The 27,908-nt window shown below is 42.4% G+C and overlaps 1 protein-coding gene across 2 annotated transcripts; it reads right to left on the minus strand.

The window, feature by feature from the left end:
- Window positions 1-59: 59 nt before the first annotated feature.
- On the minus strand, window positions 60-26,196 carry MEIOC (meiosis specific with coiled-coil domain). Of its 2 annotated transcripts, none has more exons than XM_073326058.1 (8): window positions 26,045-26,196; window positions 24,721-24,849; window positions 19,428-19,588; window positions 16,359-16,463; window positions 9,582-9,678; window positions 5,480-5,614; window positions 2,509-2,689; window positions 60-1,778 (listed from the first exon to the last, which is right to left on the minus strand). In XM_073326058.1, exons 1-8 carry the CDS (start codon window positions 26,048-26,050, stop codon window positions 1,549-1,551), a joined length of 1,044 nt encoding a protein of 347 aa, XP_073182159.1. In that variant the 5' UTR covers window positions 26,051-26,196; the 3' UTR covers window positions 60-1,548. The 2 variants fall into 2 exon arrangements, with proteins under 2 accessions (XP_073182159.1, XP_073182158.1); XM_073326057.1 differs by having other exon boundaries at window positions 9,582-11,457.
- Window positions 26,197-27,908: the final 1,712 nt, after the last annotated feature.

The raw sequence follows: 27,908 nt of genomic DNA on the forward strand, positions 1-27,908 counted from the left end.
ATAAAGAGTCTAATTCGCTAAAACATATTCAAATATGCATATGCAGAGTAAAACAACACTTTTCAACTAAAGCTACTTTATTTCTTACCAGACTAAATTCAGTACAATATTTGTTTTCATAACATCCAACATGTCTTACGTCAAACTTAACCAGTCTTTGTGCAGTGACTACTGTGGTATGATGTTGTATTTTATTTTGCTGCCCCTATGCAATTAATTTTGGCAGTACTGTAAGTCATATCAATGATCAAAATAGTTCTACTACAGTCTATCCTGCGTTCTCAATCAGTTTCTCTCTCACGTCATCCAAAGACAATTTATGTGGTGTGATTACACTTTTTGCATACGAGGATTTCTAAAACTAAGAAGAACACCGATATTTAAAGTATCAGTGAATCTAGCCAAGGATAGCTCAATAAATTTAATCCACACATTATAGTTTAACTTCATGCTAGAATTGTTAAAACCCAAGATCTCCTGAGCCACATAATATCAACATTTCATATTAAGGAATAAATTATTCACATTCAATACAAAGATATTAAGAGATAAGAAACACAGAAAAAGCCAAGCATTCAATAGCTTTCAAAAATACAGAAGCAAAACTAATAAATTTAACAAAATATATGCTAACCAATCTCAAACCAAACTAGCTAAAGAGTAACTTTAAAAAAAAAAATACATTTCAGAACCTCGTGATACCCTCTTTAAAAGTATTAAGCCAAGGGTATAAGAACAATACTCATTATTTCAGCTACTTTGCAGCTTTTTAAGATTTAGATTGTGTAAATGTAATGTTTTGATTACACTTAAATATTTTAAAACAGAGATATAATTTTTTTAAAGAATATGCACAAATGATTTGAACAAGTTTTACCTTCACTACATTGCATGGTTTCACAATGGCAGTTTTATAATATCACTAATTTAGGAGAATCTGGTGCATTTCCTTTCATAAATTTAGATTCTAAAATTTCAAATTCATAAATATGTCAATATTTTAAATATTTAATTTTTACATTAATACTGGGTATGTTTAGCATTGCTTTCCTCCTGTTTCCAGGTATTAGTTTGATAAGGAAAACCTTTTTACATCACAATCAAAACTTGTCGGTTACTAGACTGCAGCCTATGGTGGGTTACAGTCACTGAGATTCATTATTTGAAAACATGTTTATTAAGGCAAACCTAAATGAAACTTATCACTTAGAAGAATTTCACACTGGTGCTTACCTGCACTGCAGAGTGGCAGCTAAAAATAATCATATTACTTAAAGGAACAAATCTGACTAGATAATGTATTGCTGAAGCTGCTAGTATAACCTGTTAGTTCAGTGGGTTTGTCTCCAATTAGTTAGAAATTGGACCTTTTTTTTTTTTTTTTTTTTTTTGAGAAGCTGAACTTGCTTCATTCAGGTATTAACTTTAAATTTGGAAGAAAATCAATTAATTTCTCAAGCTTTAAGAGTTCGTTTAAAATAGTCACAGTATACTGTGTCTTGCCAGATCCACACTGCAAATTTTACTCTTGCATGGGTGAACATTTAATTAGTGTTTGTTTGTTTCACCTCTCTGGTTCAAGAGGTTGCTGCTGTTCATATTTTCACATGCTTTATCTTCAGACTGTACCATCTCCTGAAAAGCTTTCTCCACATCTACTTGTCCAGCTATAGTGGTAGTTTTTGGCAAGGTCATCTGAAGTGCACACCAAAGGGTAGTACGTGCTTTGCGTGTTGCTATACTCATCTCTTTAATTGCCAAAGCGAGAGCAAAAACATCTGTGGGGAAGAAAAAGGTATTACACATCCACTAAATATTGTTAATATTAGACACCATGAGAAATTTTTTTCACTGAATCATAGAATATCAGGGTTGGAAGGGACCCCAGAAGGTCATCTAGTCCAACCCCCTGCTCAAAGCAGGACCAATTCCCAGTTAAATCATCCCAGCCAGGGCTTTGTCAAGCCTGACCTTAAAAACCTGAGATTAGATGAACTCCTGAGGAACACTCAGAACCCTGTATTGCTGCCCTATGAGGATGGGTTGAAACTCCCTTTTGAGTCTATCAATATAGCGCCTTAAATCAGCAAGTGGGAGTGGCACAAATGATTTTAGGCACTTAGACCCAGATCCTCAAAGGTACTTTGGCACCTAACTCCTGATGCCTAAATATCTTTGAAACTGGGCCTCTGGTACTAGAGTGATAAGTTCAATATAGAAACCTCTTGCTTAGCTGCATAAACTTGCTACTTATATCTACCTCCTGCTGACCTCTTATAAATTGATTACATTTACCTACTGTTCAAAAAATTTTACTCTACATTCCTAGCTAAAAGGAATCAGTTTAAACCATTGAAAAATTCTGCCATATTTCCTGAGTCAAAAACTCAAATCAAAGTCTCTCAATAAAAATTAAAAAATAAAATAAAGCACTATTTCCTATTATGGAATTATGATAGATTTAGGCTTATTCTGCTACAACAGGAGACTGTAGAAGGACATTTATACCTCTGTCATCTTGGCATCTCGGAGCTCCTTGCCTTTGCCGATTTGAAGCATTTACAATTTCATCCTTCCTACGTGACTGCACTATATGAATTACCTCCAGATGTTTATCAAGAGCAGTGGAGATATTAGCATGAAGGGGAGAACTGCGAAGACGTTCCATTTTTCCAAGTAAAGTCACGACCTAATGAACATTTTATATCTGTTATAGATCATGTTGTCTTCATCTAGACTTAAGTGAAAATTAAACTGAAGTAGAATAGAGATGAATATCATCCTGCTACAAAATGGTATGCTTTGGAAATAGGTAAAATCCTTACCTGTAATTTTATTTTCTCCAAACAAGAAGCCAAACAGTGCTTGGTTTGGGGATAGTAAAAAAAAACAATACTCATGGGCTTTTCTGCCAAGATTTTCAAAATTAACTAGTGATTTTGGGTGCCTCAATGTTTGTGTACTCAACTTGGAATACCTTTAAAAAGGGACTGATTTTCAGACAGTGTCTCAATCAGGCACCCAAAAAATTACCAGTCACTTTTGAAAATCTTAGCCTTTGCCTTCATTCCACACTTTGGAGCGGACACAAGCTTGGATTTCCCCCTACCCCTCAAGGTGAATGCCAGCTCCTCCTGTTAAGCACACTTGTGGCCCTACAGCTTCCCTGAGAACTTACTTCTCTAGCTGAGAAGACATACTTTAAGACTAAGAACCATGTTAGTAAAGTGTCAAGGCTGAAATTTGTTTAAAAACAATTGAAATGCTTTGCTAAATGCAATGGTTGAGATTTTCAGGTCAGTGTGGACTATTTAGCAATTCTTCTTCCATTAGTAATTGAAGAGATAAGCGTTCTAAAACTGTACTGTTTTTGAAAATCTCAAACATTTTCTCTCCTAGGTCCACCTTTGAAATGTGGAACAAAGCTGGAAAAATCCCTCAGCTGTGGAAGAAGCTCCTTACCACACTTCGGTTTTATAGAGTTTTACAAAACTATCAATTATGTGTTTTCCTATCACCAATGAGCAAGACTGAGTGTAAATAGCATTCTCCTTTTAAAAAAATATAAATAAAATAAAATTAAAATAAAAAAAGCCAGTACCCTTCCTTTATTATTTCAATTTTGGTAGCACCTATTATATGTTAAGTGTTTTCCAAATACAGGAGTTATGGTCCCTACCCCAAGAATGCTCAATCTAAAAAAGACAAGAACACATAATGGTAAGGGAATGGGGGAAGCATACTTCTTAATTTAAAAAAACAAACAAAAACCTACAGAAACCATCGCCAGCAGTCCCTTCCAGCCAGTCACTATCAATTCTCTGCATTTTATTTTTAAAATTATAAACTGCTTGCCCTCAATTCTCAGCTATGTTCAATCCAGAGGCACCAGAACAGCGAGGGCCAGGGGGCCATGGTCCCCCCACTTTTTACTGGCCATAAGGACGAGCCATGGGGGCGGGGGGGAGGAGGCAGGATCTTGGGGGAAGGGGCAGTGTGAGGGCTCAGGGAGAAGGTGCAGGGCCTCGAGGCAGCACAAGGACAGGGCCTTGGACGGTGCTGGGGCTACAGTTGGGCACTGGTGGCCCCCCATTGTTAGGAAGCTTCCGATGCCCCTGCTTCAATCCGTCCACTCACCAGCCACAGAAAACCTGCCTATCCATTCAGCATCTATTATTCTTATTCAATTCAATGATTTTTCAGCCCCCCAACTCTCTAAAAAATGTTCTTATCCCTTATTCCATCACAACCACTATATTTTTAACCATTGTGTACACATATATAAAACCTGTAAGCACCAAGCAGTGTGTTATTTTAAGTATTTGAGCTTATTTTCTAATGACTTTTTGCAGTTCAAAACAAGAAGTGATCCTACTAAACGAAACATAAGCAACCCAACCAGACTGTAGGATGGCTGACTTCTACTTATTGATCCTGGTGTTCTAGCAAAATCCTAAACCGGGCATTTACATGCGGTCCACCTATGCTTCTCCTCTACTTAATTCCCTTCATATCCCAAATTGTTGGGCAGTTGGGCCGTAAATCGGTCTATAAATGGATACATCATGTTCCACCCGACTGGAAACTACAGTGTTATGTCAGGTGAATTGAGTTGTACTACTTTAAAACATTCTGGGGTATGAAACTGTAAAATGGTGATAGTACATTTTAAAATCAGTTTTACTTCTTGAAATGAAGAAAAGGAGATCATTTGACTATGACAGTATCTATTCCATTAACATTTTCTAATAATCCCATTACATAACAGCAGTAAAAACAGTAAACAATACTAAGTTTCATTAGCAGAATAAAGTATGAAAAAGACAATACCATTCCAGTAGGATTTAGATTTAAATTGGAATGCTGTGTGCTACATTGGCCGTCTTTGGGAAAGGATATAGTACAGGGCAATGATACCAACCCTGAAGAATCATAGGACATCAGGGTCGGGAGGGACCTCAGGAGGTCATCTAGTCCAAACCCCTACTCAAAGCACGACCAATCGCCAACTAAACCATCCCAGCCAGGATAATCTAAATTATGCTAGATATTAAAGGATTTGGACTTTTTTGTAATGATGAATCTGAAGTGACCCAACATTACGAAAGGGATTCATACAGGTGACAGAACTTACAGTGGTAAGCGGGTGGTGGGAGAGTCAAAAACTAGGACATAACATACCTGTGAGGCAGGTAGATGTAATGTAAGGAACTGGGGCAGAACACCTTCACACAAAGAGTAAAATAAAATCAATTGCTAGGGACAGTGGGAACCATTCCATAGTAATAATTCAAAGGTACAGGAGAACAGACGTGCTGCCACTTCTTAAGTTTATATATTTACGAGTTTTGTAGTTTATTTCAAGATATCCTAACTTTACTTAATTGTAAAGAATACATGTTTCATGAGGACTACCACTTATGACAAGTATATAAAGTAATCTAACATAATTTTATGCCATTACTACTAGTCAACTCACTCTGGCTTGTTCACGTAGCTGATCCACAATTAAGCGATCAACTCTCGATGGATTTGATGTCAGCCTTGGAATTGGAGTGTTGTTAGTACTGGAAACCTTTTTCCCTGGGTAGTTCTTGGCAAGAGCAGATTCAGTCTGAGAAAAAATATGACTTAGTTGTCTTGTGATGTTAATGAAGTGTGTTGTCTAATTATTCTTGTAGGGAACAATAATAAACTCTTTCCCCTAGGAAGCTTTTTTCCTAAAAATTCTTAAAAAAAAAAAAAAGTAGATGCTGAAATGGATATAGTTGTAGAAATCATGTGGCTTGAAAATTGCTAGTTTGGGCTCGCACTCAGTCTGCTCAATAAGCAGACACTTAACACCGGATCACTAGCTCCCAAAGTGGATTTGGCAATCCTCTGTCATTTAAAGGGAATAAGCTGCCCATTCACTTCAAAGGAGTTTCTAGAATGACTGTATTTAAACTAACTATTTAGGGCTAGCTCCACAAAAAGGACTCAGGATTGCAATCTCTAACATTTAGGTGCCCTGTTGCCTTGAGGAATCCATAGCTCTGAGTCAGACACCCAGACTCCTGAACATGCGTGGGGAGTTAAATCCCTAAGAATGGGATTCACAGAAGCCAGCAAGCTGATTGGAGAGCTGCCTAAACTAGCCAGCAGGAAATGCCAAGGAGAGGGGTGGGGTCTAAGCCCTCCCCCTCAAGGGAGTTAGGTACCTAACTCTAGGGTAGTTACCTAATTATCTCCCGAGTTTGCTTTTCCCCAAAAGGAGTGAGGAAGAGAAGGGGATTGTTGTCATGCCCCCTCTTATAATCTAGTACTTAGGACACTCCTCCAGAATGTTGGAAACCCAGGTTCAAGCCCCCACTCTGTTTAATTCCAAAATTTGAACTTGAACCCAGGTCTTCCACCGCCTAAGTGAGAGTGCCCTGACCACCAAACTATAGGATATTCTGAGCCCTCTCAATCTCTCAAGTATTTTATACAATGTGGAACAGCTTTAAATATTCATAGGAGCACGGACTGGAATCTGGGTCTCCCAGATGACCGCCCTGAACACTGGGCTGTAGTCATTCTCTATCCCAATATTTAAGTGCCAGGGGGACTTTACTGGCAGAAACGTAGGCACCTACAGAGTTAGGCAGCAGCTAAGCTGGGTTTTGAGGATTTAAATTTTGGACTTAGATGTCAAAATCCCTTTGTGGATCTAGCCCTCACTGTAAAATTTGTATCCTCAAACTATGAGCACTGGACACTAGTTTTGCCAACAGTATGCATCGCAGTATCAAGAACCCATTTTCATAACTGCACTTTCTTTTGATAAAATGGATTGGGCTGATACATGCATATTTTAATATTGATTAAATTAATTTCCAGACAAAATAACTACTTCAAGATAGAGCTATGGTTAGAGTACATATCAGTAATTTCAGATAAAATACATTACAGGGGTGTTGCAATGATCCCCAAATCAAGTGTTGTTAACAAAGAAATTCAAGAAGTAAGGTTAAACTTGTAAGAAACCTAAATTTAAGGTACAAAAGTGCAGAATTAGAGCACTTTAACTCTTCCTTGTAGAGGCACCATGCAATAACTGTAGGATTAAGACATGTTAATGTTTGTGGTCCCAGATTAAATTAATGGTGTCACAATAGGACAGAATAAAGATTATTGGGTGCCCTAACTGCATTTCCTGTTTGGATTTTTTCAAGTTTAAACTTTACCTCAAATTTCCTGGGTTAACAATAGTTTTTTGGATAACACCATCCCTGCAATGTACTTTATGTTGAATTAATTGTATGCATCTCAACCTTAATTCCATTTTAACAGTTTTGGTCTGGAATTTCCTTATTTTTTATTTCAAAATTTCATATATGAATATTAAACAAAACACTCAGGGAGAACATTACCATGCGATTTTAATGATTTGAAAATATGAAATTTTTCAAACCAAGTTTTTTTTGGTTTAACTTTTAATGACCAGATTCACCAATATACTGTGGCCATTTTATGCCTCTCTGGAGCAGCACAAAGCAGCCACAGCATACTGGCCAGATAAGCTAGGTTTACAATTGCTTTGTTTCACCAACGCAGCCTGAGCGTATACACCCCAATTTACCGCTTCTGCCTGTTCTCCAAATTCCCACCCCTCCCCGGAGCCTCTCTACACTGCTCTGCAGACACACAAAAACTTAGTTTCCCTCTTCCTCCTGCACTTTCAGCATTCCCTCACCACACATGCACAGACACACTGCTCCCTTTGTCTGTCTGTCTCTCTCACACACACACACACACACACACACACACACACAAAACCACTAGTTCTTCCTCCCTCCTGCTCTTTAGCAAATGTGGTGCAACAATGAGATTTTGAAAATAAGTGTTTGGGATTAATGGTAATTTTTATCAATATTTTTCGTAAGTTCTTTTCTTTCAACAGAGACTGGAGTTTCCTCACAAAAAACTCAGGAAGAACTGCTCTTTCAACATGGCCAGAGGCCCATTGTTTCCCATTAGCTAAACTTCCCTAATGGAAGATGGCAGCTCCCTATGGTGTCAGATGGTGAAGAGGAACGAGTTTAACTGAGAGGTTTCAGAGGGGTAGCCGTGTTAGTCTGTATCAGCAAAAACAATGAGGAGTCCTTGTGGCACCTTAGAGACTAACAAATTCATTGGGCATAAACTTTTGTGGGCTAAAACCCTGTCTGAATAGTAACATTCAAAAACCAGTAGGAGAGCACTTCAATCTCCCTGGATACTCAACAGACTTAAAAGTGGCCATTCTTCAACAAAAAAACTTCAACGAGAAACTGTAGAACTGGAATTAATTTGCAAACTTGACACCATCAAATTATGCCTGAATAAAGACTTGGAGTGGCTGGGTCACTACAAAAAATAATTTTCCTCTGTTGATACTCACCCCTTCTTGTCAACTGTTGGGAATGGGCCACTTCCACCTTGACTGAACTAGCCCCGTTAGCACTGACCGACTTGGTAAGGCAACTCCCATCCTTTCCATGTGCTGTAATACACACACACACACACCCCCCTGCCCACTGTATTTTTCACTCCATGCATCTGAAGAAGTGGGTTTAGCTTACGAAAGCTTATCACACAAGTTTAACTGTTTTTTCTAGAGACAGCCTGTGGCTTTAATCCCACTGAGAACCACCGGAAATGGCAGCCATTATGGGAATGTCTACACAACGTTTTGGAGCACGCAAGGGTGAGCCTCCTAGCTCATGTCGGCAGGTTCAGGCTACGGGGCTTGCATTAGCGCTCTAAAAACAGCTGTGCAGACAGCACTTTTAAGTTATGGCTCAGGCTGGAGCTCAGGCTCTGAAGCCCAGCCCCCTGCCTAGGCTGGGCTTCAGAGCCCGAGCTCCAGCCTGAGCCATAACTTAAAAGTGCTGTCTGCACAGCTAAATGCTGTGTAAACATACCTTAGAAAGAAGGCAGATTTTTCTGGAATTCTCTGTAGAAGAACGTTATTCTTCAGCCTTTCTTAAAGGGCAAAATTTTATTTATGAAAAATGACAAAAAAAAGTTACTTCTAATCCTAAATAAGTCCTCAAATACAGCCTATGCCCCAGATTCCAGTGAGTTTAACTGGAAGAGAAGTTTGAAAAGTCTGCTATTCCATTATAAAGATTGTTAGGGAATTAAAAAAAAAAAGTCTGACACCAGTTGTTAAATTTCTTAAAGGATCCATTTTAAAATTAACTCCTAACCCAATTAATGGAAATACTTGTCAATTCTCTGGAAATTCATTGTACACTCAAAACAGTAAGTGCTGCAGTTTTGGTGAAGATATATATGAAAAATATAATATAAGAGAAGTTGAACCCTGGTTTAAGTGCAAAACTCAATTCAAGCTTAACTATGGAGCTGCAGCCAACATACATAATCACAGATATCAAGATTTCACTTCTTATTTCCTGTTTTCAGGAAAAAGCTAAATTTACAGAAAAAGCTAATTTTCTCCCTAAATCCCCATTTTAGGACTTCATCACTTTCAAACCTTAACACATTAACTGTCTAGATTTAAACTTGCTATCTACAGAAGACAGAGATAGTCATGTCATAGTTATTATTACCTTTTTTCTTTCCTTTTCCAACGCTCTCCATTGTTCATAACATTCTTCCAGTCTAATATGAAGTTCACTGGCAGGCCCACTACGAGTTTTAATTGGTCTTTGAAAGCCAAATGTTGGTACAAAACCAGAGAAAGAACCATCACCATACATCATATCATTAAAATAAGGATATAAATGACTTAAATCATCATAAGAAAACAAATCATAGGAATCCATCAGTGGAACAACTGAATGGCCAAATGGATGTGTGGATCGCAATGGAAAGCCATTTGAACCAAGTTGTTGAAAGTTATGATTGTGTCTTAAATCGCCCATCATATAATTGTTTGAAAAGCAGGAAGCCTGTGTGCGATTTACACGGCTACTGACAATATTACTATCTCCACTTCCCTGTCTGTGGCTATTAAAGTGACCATGAGATTCCAACAGATCCTGGTATGTGTTCTGTGGCAATCCATCTAAATGTTTTTGTCCTTCCTCAGGATCATAATGTCCACTTTGTGGCTTAGCTTGGAAGTTGTGTTTGTTCAAATTTTCAGTGATCCCATATTGTTGAGCTGAATAGTTCTCACAAAAACCGTTTGACTGCTTAATTTTTTTATCAGTAATTGATTCAAAGAGACTCTCTTCTCCAACCTTAGTTAGTCCTTCCATACGATTAGCAGGCTGAATTCGTTCTGCAGTGTTATAACCAAAATCAAAACTAGAAAATGCTGAAGGATTTTCTTGGCAGAATTTCTGAAACAAGTTACTATTTAAAGTTAAATTTGAAGATGACAATTGAGAAAAATCATTAGAATTATTGGAACCTTTTGGAGTAGCAGACAGATGGTTACTCAACTTCATCAAGGTGCTTGGATTCTGGTACAGGACAGAAGTATTGTTTTTAGTTTGAATATTCATCCAAGTTGGCCTTGCACTAGTGCCTGCTGAAGTGGTTGCTGAGTTTGATAATAAAGTCAGGGATTTAAAATATTCAGAATTCTGGGGATCAGATTTGGGAAAGAGCTGTTTTTCCGTGGCATTTGCAAAATCACTAGTCCCTGGACAAGCTGCATGAGATTTTAGTCCATACTCAGATTTTAACCCAAAGTCAGTGATAAATGAAGGTTCATTTGCAAATTGCTTTTCTGACAAGAGTCCTGAAGTTTTAGAAAATGTAAAGTTCTGCTGATCTGGAATTGTATCTTCAATTTTTTTCTGAATTGCTGGCTTAACTTGAAATAGTTTAGTGTAGGTATCTGTATCTACAGCTGGTGCTTCAGGTATTCCATTTGTTAATTTTTTACTATCTTGGACACTGAAGTTTGTACTCTTATTGTGCTTTGCTTTACTGGGATGAGAATATTCTGGGTATCTACAATAATCTGCAGTTTCACTGTATCTGTTAATTTGTGGAAGAAACATTTCTGCCCGCTTTTGATGCAACTGTACTTCAGGTCCTTTGGAACACACTTTATCTCTTCCATATGAATAAATATCTGCTCCTGATTCTTTTATTACTTCTGAAAAACCAGTTTGTGGTATAAAAGAGTTTTTGATATATGAATAGCTTTGTAATGGAGGTGTTTTAGCATTCTCATTGGTCTGCATGTTGTAACAGCTGCCATGATCATTTCTAGAAGGGTACAACCATTGCTCTTCAAGGTCCATGCTAGTAAACCCATGATAAAGTTCATCTATTTTCTGTTGTGATGCGAGATTGCCACTGTGCAAGCACGTTTTTTCAGCAGCAGATACGGATTCACCACTATAAAAAACCTGTTGAGAGATGGCTGCAACTACAGGCCTTTTTGATTCTGACAACAGGTCATGGTGGTCCGCAAATCTGGTTGTGTTCACAGGCCATACTGACTTTAAATTTGAGGAGCAGGTCCTAGAAGAAGTAAACATCATGTATTTACAATTCTGTCCTCTGTATTCCTCCCAAGGAGCAGGGGAAAGAGATAGAAGATCTCTCTTCTCTTAGATCCCACCATTTCCCCCATATTTTATACATTCTATATCCCAATATATTATCATAACCACTATCATTCTTTTATCATCTACTCAACATTCCCTTTAAACTGAAGGGCTGCTTCCAACTGGTGCACAATTCCCTCAAAGTGCTAGGTTGTGTCAATGCAGCAATATATACATATATCACACTGGAGAAAGATTTACCATCTGACGCTGTTCAAATGGAAATAAAGTACTAAAAGATCCTGATACTCTATGACCATTGTATTTATTTTAACTTGCAAAATAACACCCAAACCACCACAATACCCCCAAATCCATCTTTCAGTACTCAGAACATAAGGCTTCTCTGTACCATCTTGATTATATCTTCAGGAGTGCTTGTACTTTACATTACGTCGCTATGTCCTATAGGCAAATCAAACCACTGAGCATAAATGAAGGAATCTGAATGTGCCAGCACACTAACTTTGGCTGCTTATGTGGAGTAACACATATAGAAAAAAAATGAAGACTTGAGGCGCAAGTGGTGTTCTTGTCCATCGTCCCCGTCGAAGGAAAAGGCCGGGCTAGGGACCGTCGAATCGTGGAAGTCAACGAATGGCTACGCAGGTGGTGTTGGAGAGAAGGCTTTGGATTCTTTGACCATGGGATGGTGTTCCATGAAGGAGGAGTGCTGGGCAGAGACGGGCTCCACCTAACGAAGAGAGGGAAGAGCATCTTTGCGAGCAGCCTGGCTAACCTAGTGAGGAGGGCTTTAAACTAGGTTCACCGGGGGAAGGAGACCAAAGCCCTGAGGTAAGTGGGCAAGCGGGACACCGGGAGGAAGCACAGGCAGGAACGTCTGGGAGGGGAGGGCTCCTACCTCATACTGAGAATGAGGGGCGATCAGCACGTTATCTCAAGTGCCTATATACAAATGCACAAAGCCTTGGAAACAAGCAGGGAGAACGGGAGGTCCTGGTGATGTCAGGGAATTATGACATGATTGGAATAACAGAGACTTGGTGGGATAACTCACATGACTGGAGTATTGTCATGGATGGTTATAGACTATTCAGGAAGGACAGGCAGGGCAGAAAAGGTGGGGGAGTAACACTGTATGTAAGGGAGCAGTATGACTGCTCAGAGCTCCGGTATGAAAAACCTGAGTGTCTCTGGATTAAGTTTAGAAGTGTGAGCAACAAGAGTGATGTAGTGGTGGGAGTCTGCTATAGACCACCGGACCAGGGGGATGAGATGGACGAGGCTTTCTTCTGGCAACTTGCAGAAGCTACTAGATTGCACGTCCTGGTTCTCATGGGCAACTTTAATCATCCTGATATCTGCTGGGAGAGCACTACAGCGGTGCACGAACAATCCAGGAAGATTTTGGAAAATGCAGAGGACAATTTCCTGGTGCAAGTGCTGGAGGAGCCAACTAGGGGGAGAGCTTTTCTTGACCTGCTGCTCACAAACCGGGAAGAATTAGTAGGGGAAGCAAAAGTGGATGGGAATCTGGGAGGCAGTGACCATGAGTTGGTCAAGTTCAGGATCCTGACATAGGGAAGAAAGATAAGCAGCAGAATACGGACCCTGGACTTCAGGAAAGCAGACTTCGACTCCCTCACGGAACTGATGGGTAGGATCCCCTGGGGGAATAACATGAGGGGGAAAGGAGTCCAGGAGAGCTGGCTGTATTTCAAGGAATCCCTATTGAGGTTACAGGGACAAACCATCCCGATGTGTCGAAAGAATAGTAAATATGGCAGGCGACCAGCTTGGCTTAACGGTGAAATCCTTGCAGATCTTAAACACAAAAAAGAAGCTTACAAGAAGTGGAAGATTGGACAAATGACCAGGGAAGAGTATAAAAATATTGCTCGGGCATGTAGGAATGAAATCAGGAGGGCCAAATCGCACCTGGAGCTGCAGCTAGCAAGAGATGTTAAGAGTAACAAGAAGGGTTTCTTCAGGTATGTTGGCAACAAGAAGAAAGCCAAGGAAAGTGTGGGCCCCTTACTGAATGAGGGAGGCAACCTAGTGACAGAGGATGTGCGAAAAGCTAATGTACTCAATGCTTTTTTTGCCTCTGTCTTCACTAACAAGGTCAGCTCCCAGACTGCTGCGCTGGGCAACACAGCATGGGGAGTACGTGGCCAGCCCTCTGTGGAGAAAGAAGTGGTTGGGGACTATTTAGAAAAGCTGGACGTGCACAAGTCCATGGGACCGGATGCGCTGCCTCCGAGAGTGCTAAAGGAGTTGGCGGCTGTGATTGCAGAGCCATTGGCCATTATCTTTGAAATCTCGTGGCAATCGGGGGAAGTCCCGGACGACTGGAAAAAGGTTAATGTAGTGCCAATCTTTAAAAAAGGGAAGGAGGAGGATCCTGGGAACTACAGGCCAGTCAGCCTCACCTCAGTCCCCGGAAAAATCATGGAGTAGGTCCTCAAGCAATCAATCCTAAAGCACTTACACGAGAGGAAAGTGATCAGGAACAGTCAGCATGGATTCACCAAGGGAAGGTCATGCCTGACCAATCTAATCACCTTCTATGATGAGATTACTGGTTCTGTGGATGAAGGGAAAGCAGTGGATGTATTGTTTCTTGACTTTAGCAAAGCTTTTGACACGGTCTCCCACAGTATTCTTGCCAGCAAGTTAAAGAAGTATGGGCTGGATGAATGCACTATAAGGTGGGTAGAAAGTTGGCTAGATTGTGGGGCTCAACGGGTAGTGATCAATGGCTCCATGTCTAGTTGGCAGCCGGTATCAAGTGGAGTGCCCCAAGGGTCGGTCCTGGGGCCGGTTTTGTTCAATATCTTCATAAATGATCTGAAGGATGGTGTGGATTGCACTCTCAGCAAATTTGCGGATGATACTAAACTAGGAGGAGTGGTAGATACGGTGGCAGGTAGGGATAGGATACAAAGAGACCTAGACAAATTGGAGGATTGGGCCAAAAGAAATCTGATGAGGTTCAACAAGGACTAGTGTAGGGTCCTGCACTTAGGACGGAAGAATCCAATGCACCGCTACAGACTAGGGACCGAATGGCTAGGCAGCAGTTCTGCAGAAAAGGACCTAGGGGTGACAGTGGACGAGAAGCTGGATATGAATCAGCAGTGTGCCCTTGTTGCCAAGAAGGCCAATGGCATTTTGGGATGTATAAGTAGGGGCATAGCCAGCAGATCGAGGGATATGATCGTTCCCCTCTATTTGACATTGGTGAGGCCTCACCTGGAGTACCGGGTCCAGTTTTGGGCCCCACACTAGAAGAAGGATGTGGAAAAAATGGAGAGAGTCCAGCGAAGGGCAACAAAAATGATTAGGGGTCTGGAACACATGACTTATGAGGAGAGGCTGAGGGAACTGGGATTGTTTATTCTGCGGAAGAGAAGAATGAGGAGGGATTTGATAGCTGCTTTCAACTACACGAGAGGTGGTTCCAAAGAGGATGGTTCTAGACTATTCTCAGTGGTAGAAGATGACAGGACAAGGAGTAATGGTCTCAAGTTGCAGTGGGGGAGGTTTAGGTTGGATATTAGCAAAAATTTTTTCACTAGGAGGGTGGTGAAACACTGGAATGCGTTACCTAGGGAAGTGGTAGAATCTCCTTCCTTAGAAGTTTAAGGTCAGGCTTGACAAAGCCCTGGCTGGGATGATTTAATTGGGGATTGGTCCTGCTTTGAGCAAGGGGTTGGACTAGATGACCTCCTGATGTCCTTTCCAACCCTGATATTCTATGATTCTAAGTCTGCTTATTACTTTACAGATTAAAGACTAGAATTACACCTAAAACTCATTAAACCATGTAGGAAGACCACAAAATTGACACTGAAAGAAGAGCTCCACTTCCAATTGTACTTTATGTAAATTCTTCCTTACTTGGAGGTCTTTCAATCAAGGGTGAATCTTATTCTAAGATATGCTTAGGTTTAACCAAACATCATTGGGCTAGATGCAGGAATCACTGGGTTAAATTCTTTGGCCTGTGTTATGCAGATCAGAGAGGAAGGATGGTGCAGTGGTTCAGACGCTAGTCTAAGACTCTGGAGATCTGTGTTCAATTTCCTGCTCCACCACAGATGTCCTGTGTGCCCTTTGGCAAGTCATTTAATCTCACTGAGTCTCAGTTCCCCCATCTGTAACATGGGAATAATATCTCCTTCACAGCATTGTTGCAAGGATAAATACTTTAAAGATTGTGAGGCGCTCAGATGGGGGCCTTAGAATAAGGTTAGAAGAAGAGACCATTATGATATCTATGAAGCATTAATTGGAAAGCTAGGTAATAACCAAATTCTGCATAGGTAGTACTAAAAGGAATATTTTATGCTCTACAGTTTGCAGGTAGGATTTTTCTCCATCTTCTCAAATATTAATGAAAAATAATTTATTGAAAAAAATATTATACCTGCTTGTTCTGAGCATTTCATTTAACTGAAAAAAAAGATAAAATTCTAACCTGAAATTTAAATAAATTCTGGTGCAGAAAATTAGCACAAGGCTGTAGGATTCAATGGAATAAGTTTATAATATTTGCATAAGCCATTTCCAGAATGCCATGAAAAGGAATTGGTATTTACAGCACTTGCTACAAAGCAAGTGAAAAATCTAAAAGGAGTATTTGAATAGCTGGTCAAAAACGCGTATCGCTTTTAGTAAGGTCACCCATCTTTTAGTAGGGTTTGAAATAGGTTGTAGAAGTTGCAAGCTTCCCCCCAGGACCAGTAGATGCAGAAATGGCTATTGAAACAAACAAGGGAAAAAGGAAAGAAAATGCTTCTGCAAAGGGGGGGGGGAAGATTAGTAGTCCATGTACAACAATATACTAACCCCTCAGCAAAATACGGCTGTGATTTATCTTGTTCTTCCAAGATGTTAGATACAAGTCCATATAAGTCTGTTTCACTACCATAATCATTTCTTTCCGTTTGAATCCTGAAAAAATCATATACATTAGGATAATTACCTCCTTTGAATTCGCTCTTTAAAAGGCTCAGTGAAAATCTCAAATATGGCCACCAGATACTACTCATTTTACAGTCTTTATGTTTCTTTATTCTAAAATTGGTGTGTAAACAAAATGAATCTATGTTGTGTAGAGCAAAAATAGGGTGTACTGACACAGGGTCTGCTCCCGAAACTTGTGAACACCTTCAACGGAACTGAGTTTACTCAACACTTTACAATATTGGGCTCAGCGTGTAAAAACAAACCGTCTTTACATAAAAAAAAACCCAAACTAACAGGTCTATCAATGTCCGTCTTTGTTGCATGTGTAATTGCCAATACAGTGTCTCTCAGCCCGGATCTAGGTGTTCAGGCACCCCATGCACTGTATTGTATTAATTTAGGTACGTAAAGGAAAGGCTCCTCAGAAGCCAGCAAACTAAGCAGGGAGACACGTAAGATAGCCAGGAGTGAAATGCGAAGGAGAGGGACAGGGAGCGGAGAGGGGCTTAGGTACTGATCTAGTGCGCATAGCTGATAAGCCAAAGGTTGATGCCTCAATCCACTCGAGATCCTCAGCTATGAACAGTCTTCTGGATTTAGGTAGCTAAGCAAGTTCAGCTGCTTAAGTAGTCCATGCCCTAGCAGTTGTGGGTGGAGCCCTCCTTCGGGGAGGGTAGCTCCCGACTCTGCCCCCTCCCCCCATCCCTGCTGCAGCCGGAGCCCCAAGACACCCCTCTTTGGCCAGAGGAGCCCCGGGCCAGCTGGAGCCCTGAGCCCGCCTACCCCCTATAGCCAGAGGAGCCCCCAGCCACACCATGCCTCCCCAGACCCCAAACCGCCTTATGGGAAAAGCTCTTCTTTCGTCTCTCTTCCGGAAGAAGAACCTGAGTGTTTGATATGCACTATGCAGGTTCCGGGCGGCTGAGGAGGTGGTATGCTTCCAGGGTTCATCAATAATCTCCCTAGAGTCCAAGGAGATTACTTATGAACCCAGGACACTGAACAGCAGATACTGCCTCCTCAGCTGCCCCGGAACCTGCATGGAGCATAATAAGCAGCAAAAACTTCCCCCATCCAACCTGCAACCGGCATCCTGCCCTGGCCTATTATACCCACCACCTATGCTAGCAGTTGAAACATCTCTCCCTTCACCTCCTGCTCACACCCAGTACCACTTACACTTGCTCTATGCGTCCTCCAGCTGTCCTTTGTACAGGTACCGTGCTGCTCACCCACCTAATGGCGACCTGCCCTCTTGCTATGTCTGACAGGTATCAGATCTTAGAACTATTCAAAGTAGAGCCCTGCAACCTGATGGGATTGCAGATAGGCACCTGCTGGGATGTTCAAAAGCATCTAAGCAGGTCAGGTGCTAATTCCCTTTAAAATCAAGGGAGTCAGACACCTAACATGCTTAGTTGCTTTTGAATTTGAATGACCCACTAGTGCCTATCAGCATCTTTAGGCACCTAAGACCTTTGAAAAGCAATACAGGCCAATTCACTTGTGGGTGAATATCAAAGTGTTAAGTGTATTAGTATGTATTCAAACTAATTCACTTGAATGCTAATCAAAAGAGATGCTAATGTTTTGTATTCACTTATCTGTAACCGGTTGTCTGCCATTACATTTACATTGCATACACCCTGTAATTACATTTACATTTTGTATACCCCTATAATTATATAACCCTAGATGAAAGTGAATGTTAGTATGAGAATGTATTCAGCTGTTCAATTCATGAAAACTAGTGAAATACTCTATTGTTTGCTATTACAAACAATTGCATTTGTGTATAACACTGTAACCAAATTACTCAAAGAAATCTTGTAAAATGCTAATGAAGCACCGTAACTGGAAATGCTAATTACAAAGCAAGTGGCCATTGTGTGAGTAAAAACACTTATCAGATTGTTGTCTGGAGAAGAAGCTATAAGTACCGATTCAAAAGAAGATCCTCCATTTCTGGACTGTTTGGATTCTAAGAGGGCAGAATAACTTAACATGAAGGTGGAGATCCCCAGAGTTATTTTGGGTAGTCCTGAAAAGATTTTGGGGAAACTGGCAGATTACTACATCTATGCTATCATTTTGGATTTACAAACTTTGACTCACCTGTTACTAAATTTTATCTGCTTTAACTTCTCAATAACTCATTCTTTTTTCTTAGCTAATAAACCTATAGTTAGTTTACTATAGAATTGGCTGCCAGTGTAAGATCTAGAGTATCAATTGATCTGGGGGTGACTGGTCCTTTGGGACTGGGAGAAGCCTGATGTGGTGTGATTTTTGGTTTATGTGACCATAGGCCCCAACATCTCCTGGCGCCGGTGGGTGCTCATGCCCCCCCCCCCGACTCCACCCCAGCCCCCATTCCAATCCCTTCCCTAAAGTCCCTGCCCCAACCCCGCCCCCTCCCTGCCACTACTGGACTCCTTCCCCAGCCCCGCCTCTTCCCCCCTCCCTCCCACAGCTTGTTATGCTGCAAAATGATGTGATGGCCTGCTCGGGGGAGGAGAAAGAGGTGAGCTGGGGCGGGGAGCTTGGCTGCCGGTAGGTGCAGAGCACCCATCAATTTTTTCCCCATGGGTACTCCGCGGAGTCAGCACCTATGTATGTGACCATTATCACTAAATTCAGTTTGTCTGGATGACAAGAAAGGCTGGAGAGTCTAAGGGGACTGTCGGTGACTCTATGGTAAGACTAGTCTAGTGATCCAGTTCACATTTGTTACTATCTTGGTGAAATCTAATAGAATATACCACCAGTTTGGGGTGTCTGCTCTTGTTTTCTTAAAGTCTGCGCTAAGATAGGCACTCACAGTGGTGAGCCACTCAAGACAGTACGACAAAGTCCCTTTGAAAGTTTTACCCTAAATCAAACAAAAAAAATATTCCCTTTAAGAAGTAGATGCTCATTCTGCCAGGATGACTTATTAAAATAACATACCTGTTCTTTACACTAATCTGAGAAACAGCAGATTGTTTAATATCATCTCCATATGTAGACCATGGTGCATATAAGAGAGAAGAGTCAACAGAAGTTGAATATTCTGATGATGTAGAAAGTGAAGAACTGTATGTTTGATGTAGGTCTACATTGTCTTCATTCTATATTTTAAATGCAATAAAATAATGGATTAATATAATATAAACTTGTAATTTATTTCACTGTACAATGCTGTAACTGGGTTCATGCTAGGGGGGGTGCAAGGGTGAGGTTGTGAACAGTTCAATTAGTTTAAAAACGGACACTAATAACAGAAAATTATTCTAGAACAATTAAATGACATTGACCGTAGCTCAGGACATTTTCACACAGCAGAGTGAAATTCACTCTTTGCCAGCCCAAAGACTATGTACTACCTTCTATCAGTCTTATTATTATTGGGATTCAATAGATAAGTTCTTTACCTGTTTTGCTAATAAATTGTTAAACCTGAGAATTTTACAGGTATAACTAATTCTACATTGTGCTGGACAATGGAAACAGACTGTGTTACACTCTCGTTCCTAGTCAGTTTCAGTTTAATGGCTCTCCTACAACAGCAGGATGCTTCAATGTTCTGGTTGTAAACACTGCAGACAAGTGTTTACATTTAAAAAAAAAACAACATACATTTTCACAGAATTTTCTTAATATATGAAAACACAAACATTCTGTAAAATTTATTTTGATAAACACACTACTTTTGGAGCCCAAAATACCTGCATATTCCTTTACACTATATATGTTTATAGGCACTCCTCTAGCTGATCTCACACCTTATCCAATGGCTGGAAGTTGAAGCTAGACAAATTCAGACTAGAAAAAGGCATAAATTTTTAACAGGGAGTATTGAGATTCTGTACCAATTTACCAAGCGGTGTGACAGGTTCTTCATCACTGAATTTTAAAATCAAGATTAGATGTTTTTCTAAAAGATATACTCGAGGAATTATTTTGGAAAAGTTCTATGGCTCATGTTTTGCAGGAAATAAGACTACAATGATTACAATGGTCCCTTCTAGCCTTGGAATCTATGACTTAAATCTTGAACCTAAGACTCTTTTAGGCAAAATTCTTAAGGGGGGCATGGAACTAACTGAAAGACAAAAGACAGCTGGTGTAAATATTTCCAAAGAATGCAGAGAACTATCTAGAAAAGAAATAGAACTTCTATTTGAAAAGAGTAAGCTACAATAAATCCCCCAACTTTGAAATCACCTGTTTTTCCAACCACACTATCTTGCTTCACAGCTAAATAAAGAGTAACTTATAATGTTTACCTCAAGTTCCTCTCTTCACCACTGTTGGAACCACATTCTGGTTCCCCTAGGTCTGGATTTTATCCTCTCTCGTTCACCAAAATTGCCCTCATCAATTTTTCTATCTTTTTCTGGTCAAATATCAAGGGCTATACTCTAACTTCACCCTTCTTGACTTGCTTACTGCTTTTGATCATACCTTCCTCCTTGAGCTCTTTGTTTCCTTTTTTGACTGTCCTCTCTTGTTCTCCTACTTCTCAAATTGTTTCTTTGGTAGGTCCTCCAACACCTAAATCACTCTTTGTGACACTCTCAGTCTTCGGCACCCCAGCCTCTTTTCCCTTTACACTTACTATCTAGGTGAAACCAGTACCCAAAAATAACGAGCCATCCTTGTGGCACCTTAGAGACAAACAAATTTATTTTGGCATAAGCTTTCATGGGTTAGAACCCACTTCATCAGATGCATGGGGTGAAAATACAGGAGCAGATATAAATACATGAAAGGAGGAGGGTTGCTTAACCAAGTGTGAGGTCAGTCTAAGAAGATAAATCAATTAACAGCAGGATACCAAGGGAGGAAAAATAACTTTTGAAGTGGTAAGAGAGTGGCCCATTACAGACAGTTGACAAGAAGGTGTGAGTAACAATAGGGAGAAATTAGTATTGGGGAAATTAAGTTTAGGTTTTGTAATGACCCAACCACTCCCAGTCTCTATTCAGACCTAATCTGATGGTATCCAATTTGCAAATTAATTTCAGTTCTCCAGCTTCATGCTGGAGTCTGTTTTTGAAGTTTTTTTTGTTGAAGAACGGTCACTCAATAACAGACCTAAAAGTGGCCAGAGAGACTGAAGTGTTCTCCTACTGGTTTTTGAATGTTATGATTCCTGATGTCAGATGTGTCCATTTATTCTTAATTGATTTATCTTGTTAGACTGACCTCACACTTGGTAAAGCAACCCCCATCCTTCCATGTATTTATACCTGCTCCTGTATTTTCACTCCATGCATCTGATGAAGTGGGTTCTAACCCACAAAAGCTTATGCCCAAATAAATTTGTTAGTCTCTAAGGTGCCACAAGGACTCCTCAATATTTTTGCTGATACAGATTAACACGGCTACCACTCTGAAATCAGTACTCAAAGTTTCAACTATCATCTTTAAGATGATGACTCAAAGATCTACCTTCACACTCCTGGCCTGTTTCCCTTCAACCAATCCTGCATCTTAACATATCTGATATCTCCTTCTGCATGTCTTGCTGTTAACTTAAACTTAATATGGCTAAGCTGAAATCCTGATTCTTCCTCCAACATCTTTTTCACTCATAACATTCTCTGTCACTATTAACACCACCCACCTTACCCATCTGTCAGCTTTCCACACAAACATGTCTGGGCCTTCTTCCACACTGCGCAGTACATATGGAACACTCAATCTGAGCTACTTGTATGTCCATTGCATCCTCCTCCTCCTGATTTTTTCTCAAGACCCACTTTGGCTATGATGTATATGAGGAAGCAGCCAACTAATGACAGATAAAGAGGCAGGATAGGGATAATTTATCATTCTCTATTCATCATATTTTTTAAAAATACAAATATATATCAATTGTATATATGGCTATATTTCTTCCTCCATCCTTGTATATCACTTGTTTTCTTAGAAATAGAGACTATAGGCTAAATCCACAAATGTACTTAGGCATTGCAATCCCTATCCCCATGGCACCTTGGCTCTCCATACAACACATAGGGAGAGTTAGGAGCCTAAGGAAGAAATCCCAGAAGACAGTAAGTTTAGCAGAAAGCCACCTAAACTAGCCAGGAGTGAAATGCAAAAGAAAGGCTGGGGCTAGGCCCCCCCGTCAGATATCAGGGACTTAACTGCCATTGATTGGGACCTCTAGGCATCTGACTGACAGGCTAGAGTGAGACACCTATTTCCACTCAGGATTCTCAACTATGAACCCTCTTCTAGAGTTACGATACCTAAGCCAGCTCAGCCTACACCCTAGTAGACAAAACCCAGACATTTATCATGAAAAACAAGAGAACTACTCTCTCATAGCAGATAGCATGGAAATTAGGGCAGTTATGTAGGAGACCTGGGTTCAAGTCCCTACTCTGCCTGATTTGGAGCAGGAACTTGTACCCAGGTCATCCACATCTAAGATGAGCGCCCTAACCAGTATCCAAATCAGTCTCACAAAGGTGCAATCAATGAATTATTTATACAAAGTGGAGCAGCTCAAAGGAGACTGAGACAGACCCATTCCAAAAAACCCATGAGGTTGGTGGCTAGGGCACTCACTTATGGTATGGGAGACCTGGGTTCAACTCCCTCCTCCAAATCTGGCAGAGCAGGGTCTTACAAAAATGTTTCCCACAGCCTCAGTAAGTGCTCTAAACACAAGGCATGGGGATATACCAAAAATTCCTAAGCTGACTGCCTTTAGTAACAAGTTTTATGCATGCCCTGAGAACACCTATGGGATCAGGCCCCATTGACAGGGTAGGTGGGGAATACCTAATTTGAGAATCCCACTTTAGGGCTGCTGGGGATTCAGCAAGGGCTCTGTGCAGTTTGTTAGCTACAGAGCTGCATCAGAATTTAAGTGGCTGTGAGCTTGCCTATAGGTGGTAACTTACACTGCAAGGTAAGCCCAGGGCCAGTGGGACTCAAGCCATGTGACCCATGTTAGGGAACCCTAACCTTGAGTGTCTAAATTGTATTTTAATCCAATGTTAAGACTTTTGTAATCCATGTTCAAACCTAGGGCTCTGGCAATCACATTGCAGCACACAGGCCAGAGTAACCATATCCAAGAGTCCCTAGTGCCCACTCCCCCTGAAATGTGACAACTCTATCCCTAGGACTATGGTGCACTATGGGAAAATTTTACTCTCTCTCTTCTCCCCCCGCCGTGTTATCAGGAAGCAGCTTGCTTTGCAAAAGGCTTAATCAGTTCACTCTTCATTGCAAGCTCAGGAGGCTGACTGTGTGCTTGCAGATCAGTGATCAGAAAAGAATGGGTTGCACTGACCTGAGCTGCTGCCATTTGCAAAGGTGGGGGTCAGAGGGTGGTTTCCATTTGCAACAGTGTGGAGGGTAGATTGTTGGGATAGAGAGAACTAAGAAAGATGTCCCATGGAAATATGGGATACTTCTAGCTGACTCCCAGGTTCTGAATCAAGCAGGGCTACATCTACCATGCAAAGCAATAGGGCTCAGACCCTGGGTCCCAGCTTAACTTGAGCTTGGGCCCTCCAGCTCTGGGCTAGTGTAACTGCAGTGTAGAAACAGGAGGGTTAGGCTAGAGCTTGGGCTTACGTTGCAGTTCAGACATACCATGGGACTTTAGGTAAATATGGGGTTAGGCAGCAGCTCAGTGGTTCTGAGAACGTTGGATTTAAGTGTTTAAAGAGGCAGTAGGGTACCTAAGTACCTCTGTGGATCTAGCATAATGCAATGGGGAGCTGCTCTTGACTGGGGTCATTGGGTACTACTGCTATATAAATAAGTAATAATAAACCAAGCTTCTTTTAAATCACCACAAATTATAGGCCTAATATATCAGACAACAGAAAAAGAGTTAATAGGGAGCTCATGTGTGTTATTCTAAAGTACAGTTCTCAAACTGAAGTATCTTTTTGGGGGGAATTCTCTCTGTTTTATATATTTTTGACAATTAAGGGAAAGGTCACGGATTACATCCCTTTCTTTTTGGAAGGGAAAGAAGGGGAATAGAAGAATGAATATAAACTGAAAATAGCTGTCATCTTCCATTGTTGCCACCATAAAGAAAAAACTCCTTCACTTGAGTACCACCCTTTTAAATAAAGAGTTAGTATGAAGCACACACTCAAACAAAACTAAACTGTTTATACTCTGCTGTCCATGCAGCTGTATTTAACAATAGTTGCGGGCATTTCTTAGTGAAAACAAATGCCTGTAAAATGTAAATTTATTTAGAAATAAGTAGCTGAACCTGTAATTTGTAGCAATCATAGAACGAGCTGGAGCCTGTCATGATAACACTATTGAATACATCAGTTAGCCTTCCACTGGTTTCTGCGCTGCTCCAGCAGCGATTGGTGCCTCTGAATGCAACTTTAGGCTATGTATAAAAAGAATGGGGTAGAAAGACACAATTACACATTAACCTAAGTAAAGATTTTAATTTTACTCTGATGTCAAACTGTTTAACTCTTTTCAGAGTAACAGCCGTGTTAGTCTGTATTCACAAAAAGAAAAGGAGTACTTGTGGCACCTTAGAGACTAACTAGTCTCTAAGATGCCACAAGTACTCCTTTTCTTTTTGTTTAACTCTTCTAAATTTGCCTGCAGATTCTGTCCAGGTGGTTTTCAGCAAATTGTTCACCTGAGAAGAAGAATAAAACCCTTTTATATACTAATGGTCCAAATTAATCCTTCCCTTAATTTAATGGGCTAGACCCTTGACTAAGCATGAAGACTGCATAGAGGGATTGAGGGAGGGGGCCATTACAAAACTGGCTTCTGCACTCTCCGACTCATGGGCCACCTGTATGCCAGGCTGTTCACCCACCATACTTTTGAACACCTTGAAAGCTCTAAATTATGCCACCTGCCAAAAGCCCCCAGGAGCCTTTTGGGGTTGATTTGGCTGAAGTAGGACCTGGAGATTGCCAGGTGTAAGGAAGCCAGACACTGCCCTTTCAACAGCAACAAGAGGGTGGCACAGGCACCACAACACCATCTCTATGCTGCCAGAAGATCCCCTAGTCTGAGTGATCCTCCCACTGCCAGTTATATATCAGACTAGACTTTTTAAGACCTGAGCACCCCCAGTCTGACCATAAATCATAGTGAGAGCGGTGCGTGGGGACCGCTTTGGAAAATCAGGCCCAGACCAACCCTAAGTCACTTTGTGTCAGCAGCAGGTGGCTGCATGTGGGGCAGCAGCTCTCCCACAGCTCATTGCTAGGGCTGGGAACAGGGGAGAGGCTTGCAGGCGTGGGACGATGGCATCTCCTGACCGGCAAGTTGGGCCCCCCAGGCTGGAGAACGGTTGGGGCAGGCAAGGGGCCTTAGCTACCCAAGCCCACCAAAGGCACCTGGGTACCACCGGCCAACCTGTCTGTGAGAGGGTCGCTATGAGGGACGTATCACCGCCTCGCCAGGGGGCACAGACCCACTTCGGGCTCTGCCCCTCCAGCCCCACATGCCTACACCTAGTACCCGCCCCGCTCCCGGCAGCTCAGCTCCCCCCTTACCCCGCCCTACCCCATCCATTCCCTGACTCCTTCCTCCCGGCCCCCTTTTCCCCTCACCTCCATGGGCGGCCGGCCGGCGAAGGGTCGGACCCCGACTATAATGGCACCTGGGGCACGCAGGGGCGGCTGAGCGGCGGGATCCCCCCCATGCCCGGAGCCGCCGACGCTCTCCTCTGCCGGGCTGAGGAAGGCGCTGAGCGGCCGTTACCCCTCACACCACAGCGCGGGAGGGGCCAATCTCGAGCGCGGACTACACCAGAGGATTGGCCACCCTCACCTAGCCAATGACAAACCGCCTGACTCCCTCGAGGCGCTAACGCCTCGTGATGCCCTATCCCACGAGGGCATTGACCTCCCGAAAGCCAATAGGAGATTCACTTGGAGCCCCGCGACGGCCGCCACTTAACCAATGAGGAATCGCCTCGCACGCCGCTCCCACCAACACGCGCATCACGAGCCGACTCATTCCCCCTACTCTAGCCCAGTTGATCTCGTGACCTCCAGTCTCTGATTGGCTACCTTCCAGCCAATGGGAAATCGTCAAATGATTTGTTTACCAGGAGATTAGTTAGGGACGGTTACAGCCGCTGCAGCCCCTTCCCGCTCAAAAACAGGGTAGATGCTCATTGGATCTGGGAACAGAAGGGTTTAGAAACCCAACAGCGTGATTGGCTAAAGGGTCAGGGGGGGAAGCGGAGGTCACCTTTGGCTAGGGCTTTTCTACATTGCAGTTTGTGCACAGTCCGCACAAAGACACTGCCCCGCCCCCACATCATAGACTCTCAGAGCTGGAATGGACCGTCAGGAGGTATCTAGGCCAAAGCTGGACCAATCCCCAATTTGAGCCCCGAATCCCCCAAGGGCCCCCTCAAGGATTGAGCTCACAACCCTGGGTTCAGCAGGCCAATGCTCAAACCACTGAGCGATCCCTCCTCTCCTCCTGACCCCGCACAATAGTCTGTACCTTGCCCCTGCCCACCACTGCCCCCCTCACACCAGGCACTGCCCTGCCCCGCCCCCGCCACTGACCCCACACACCAGGCACTGCCCTGCCCCGCCCCCGCCACTGACCCCACACAACAGTCTCTACCTTGCCCCCACCCGCCACTGACCCCACACACCAGGCACTGCCCTGCTCCCGTCACTGACCCTGCACACCAGGCACTGTCCTACCGCCACCCGTCAGTGACCCCACAAACCAGGCACTGCCCTGCCCCTGTCAGTAACCTAGGGTTGCCAAGGGAGTCTCCAGGAATTAAAGCTCAATCTTTAATTAAAGATTATGTCATATGATGAAACCTCCAGGAATAGTACAACTGAAACTGGCAACCCTACAGTGACCCCACACACTGGGGTACTGCCCTGTCCCCCACCCCCATCAGTGACCCTACACACCAGGCACTGCCCTGCCTGCTGCTCCATCAGTGATCCCACATGCCAAGGCAGTTCTCTGCCCACGACCCTGTCAGTGACCCCACACACCGGGGCACTCCCCTACTCACCAGCCCTACATGAGGGCAGTGCCCTACCCCCCATACCAAAGTGACCCACACACACCAGGGCACTGATCTGCACTTCTAAAGGGGATAGCAGCTTCTGCAAAGGGTTCAGAGAAAGGGCTACACTCCCTCCACCTCACCCCAAAGTTGCCAACTGCACCGTTCCAAAGGAAAGCAGAAGGGTACCCTTTCTCTTTCCACTGACCAGAGAGTGGCCCCAGTGGTCCTGGTGTTCCATCGATGCCTTCCTTAGTTGTGGCCCATTGTGGTGGCCACCTACTGAGACTAAGCCTACGGCTGCCCCATCTCCCATGTATTCAGTTGCCATTTTTTCTGAGGTGTTTGGAAGTAGGCTGGCTTCAAAAGAACAGGGCAGGGAGGGGCCTGGGGGCGTGGCAGTGGGAACACCAGTGAAGAGGATA

This window comes from Lepidochelys kempii, chromosome 27 (genome assembly GCF_965140265.1).
Source record: "Lepidochelys kempii isolate rLepKem1 chromosome 27, rLepKem1.hap2, whole genome shotgun sequence".
In the NCBI taxonomy this organism is placed as follows: domain Eukaryota; kingdom Metazoa; phylum Chordata; order Testudines; family Cheloniidae; genus Lepidochelys; species Lepidochelys kempii.

Excerpts from the sequence above, each read along its gene's own strand:
- MEIOC (XM_073326057.1), bottom strand. Across the intron at positions 2,690-5,479 it reads AGCTACGTGAACAAGCCAGA|GTCGTGACTTTACTTGGAAA; the intron begins GTGAGTTGACTA and ends AATGTTCATTAG. Across the intron at positions 1,779-2,508 it reads GAGATGCCAAGATGACAGAG|ATGTTTTTGCTCTCGCTTTG; the intron begins GTATAAATGTCC and ends TCTTCCCCACAG.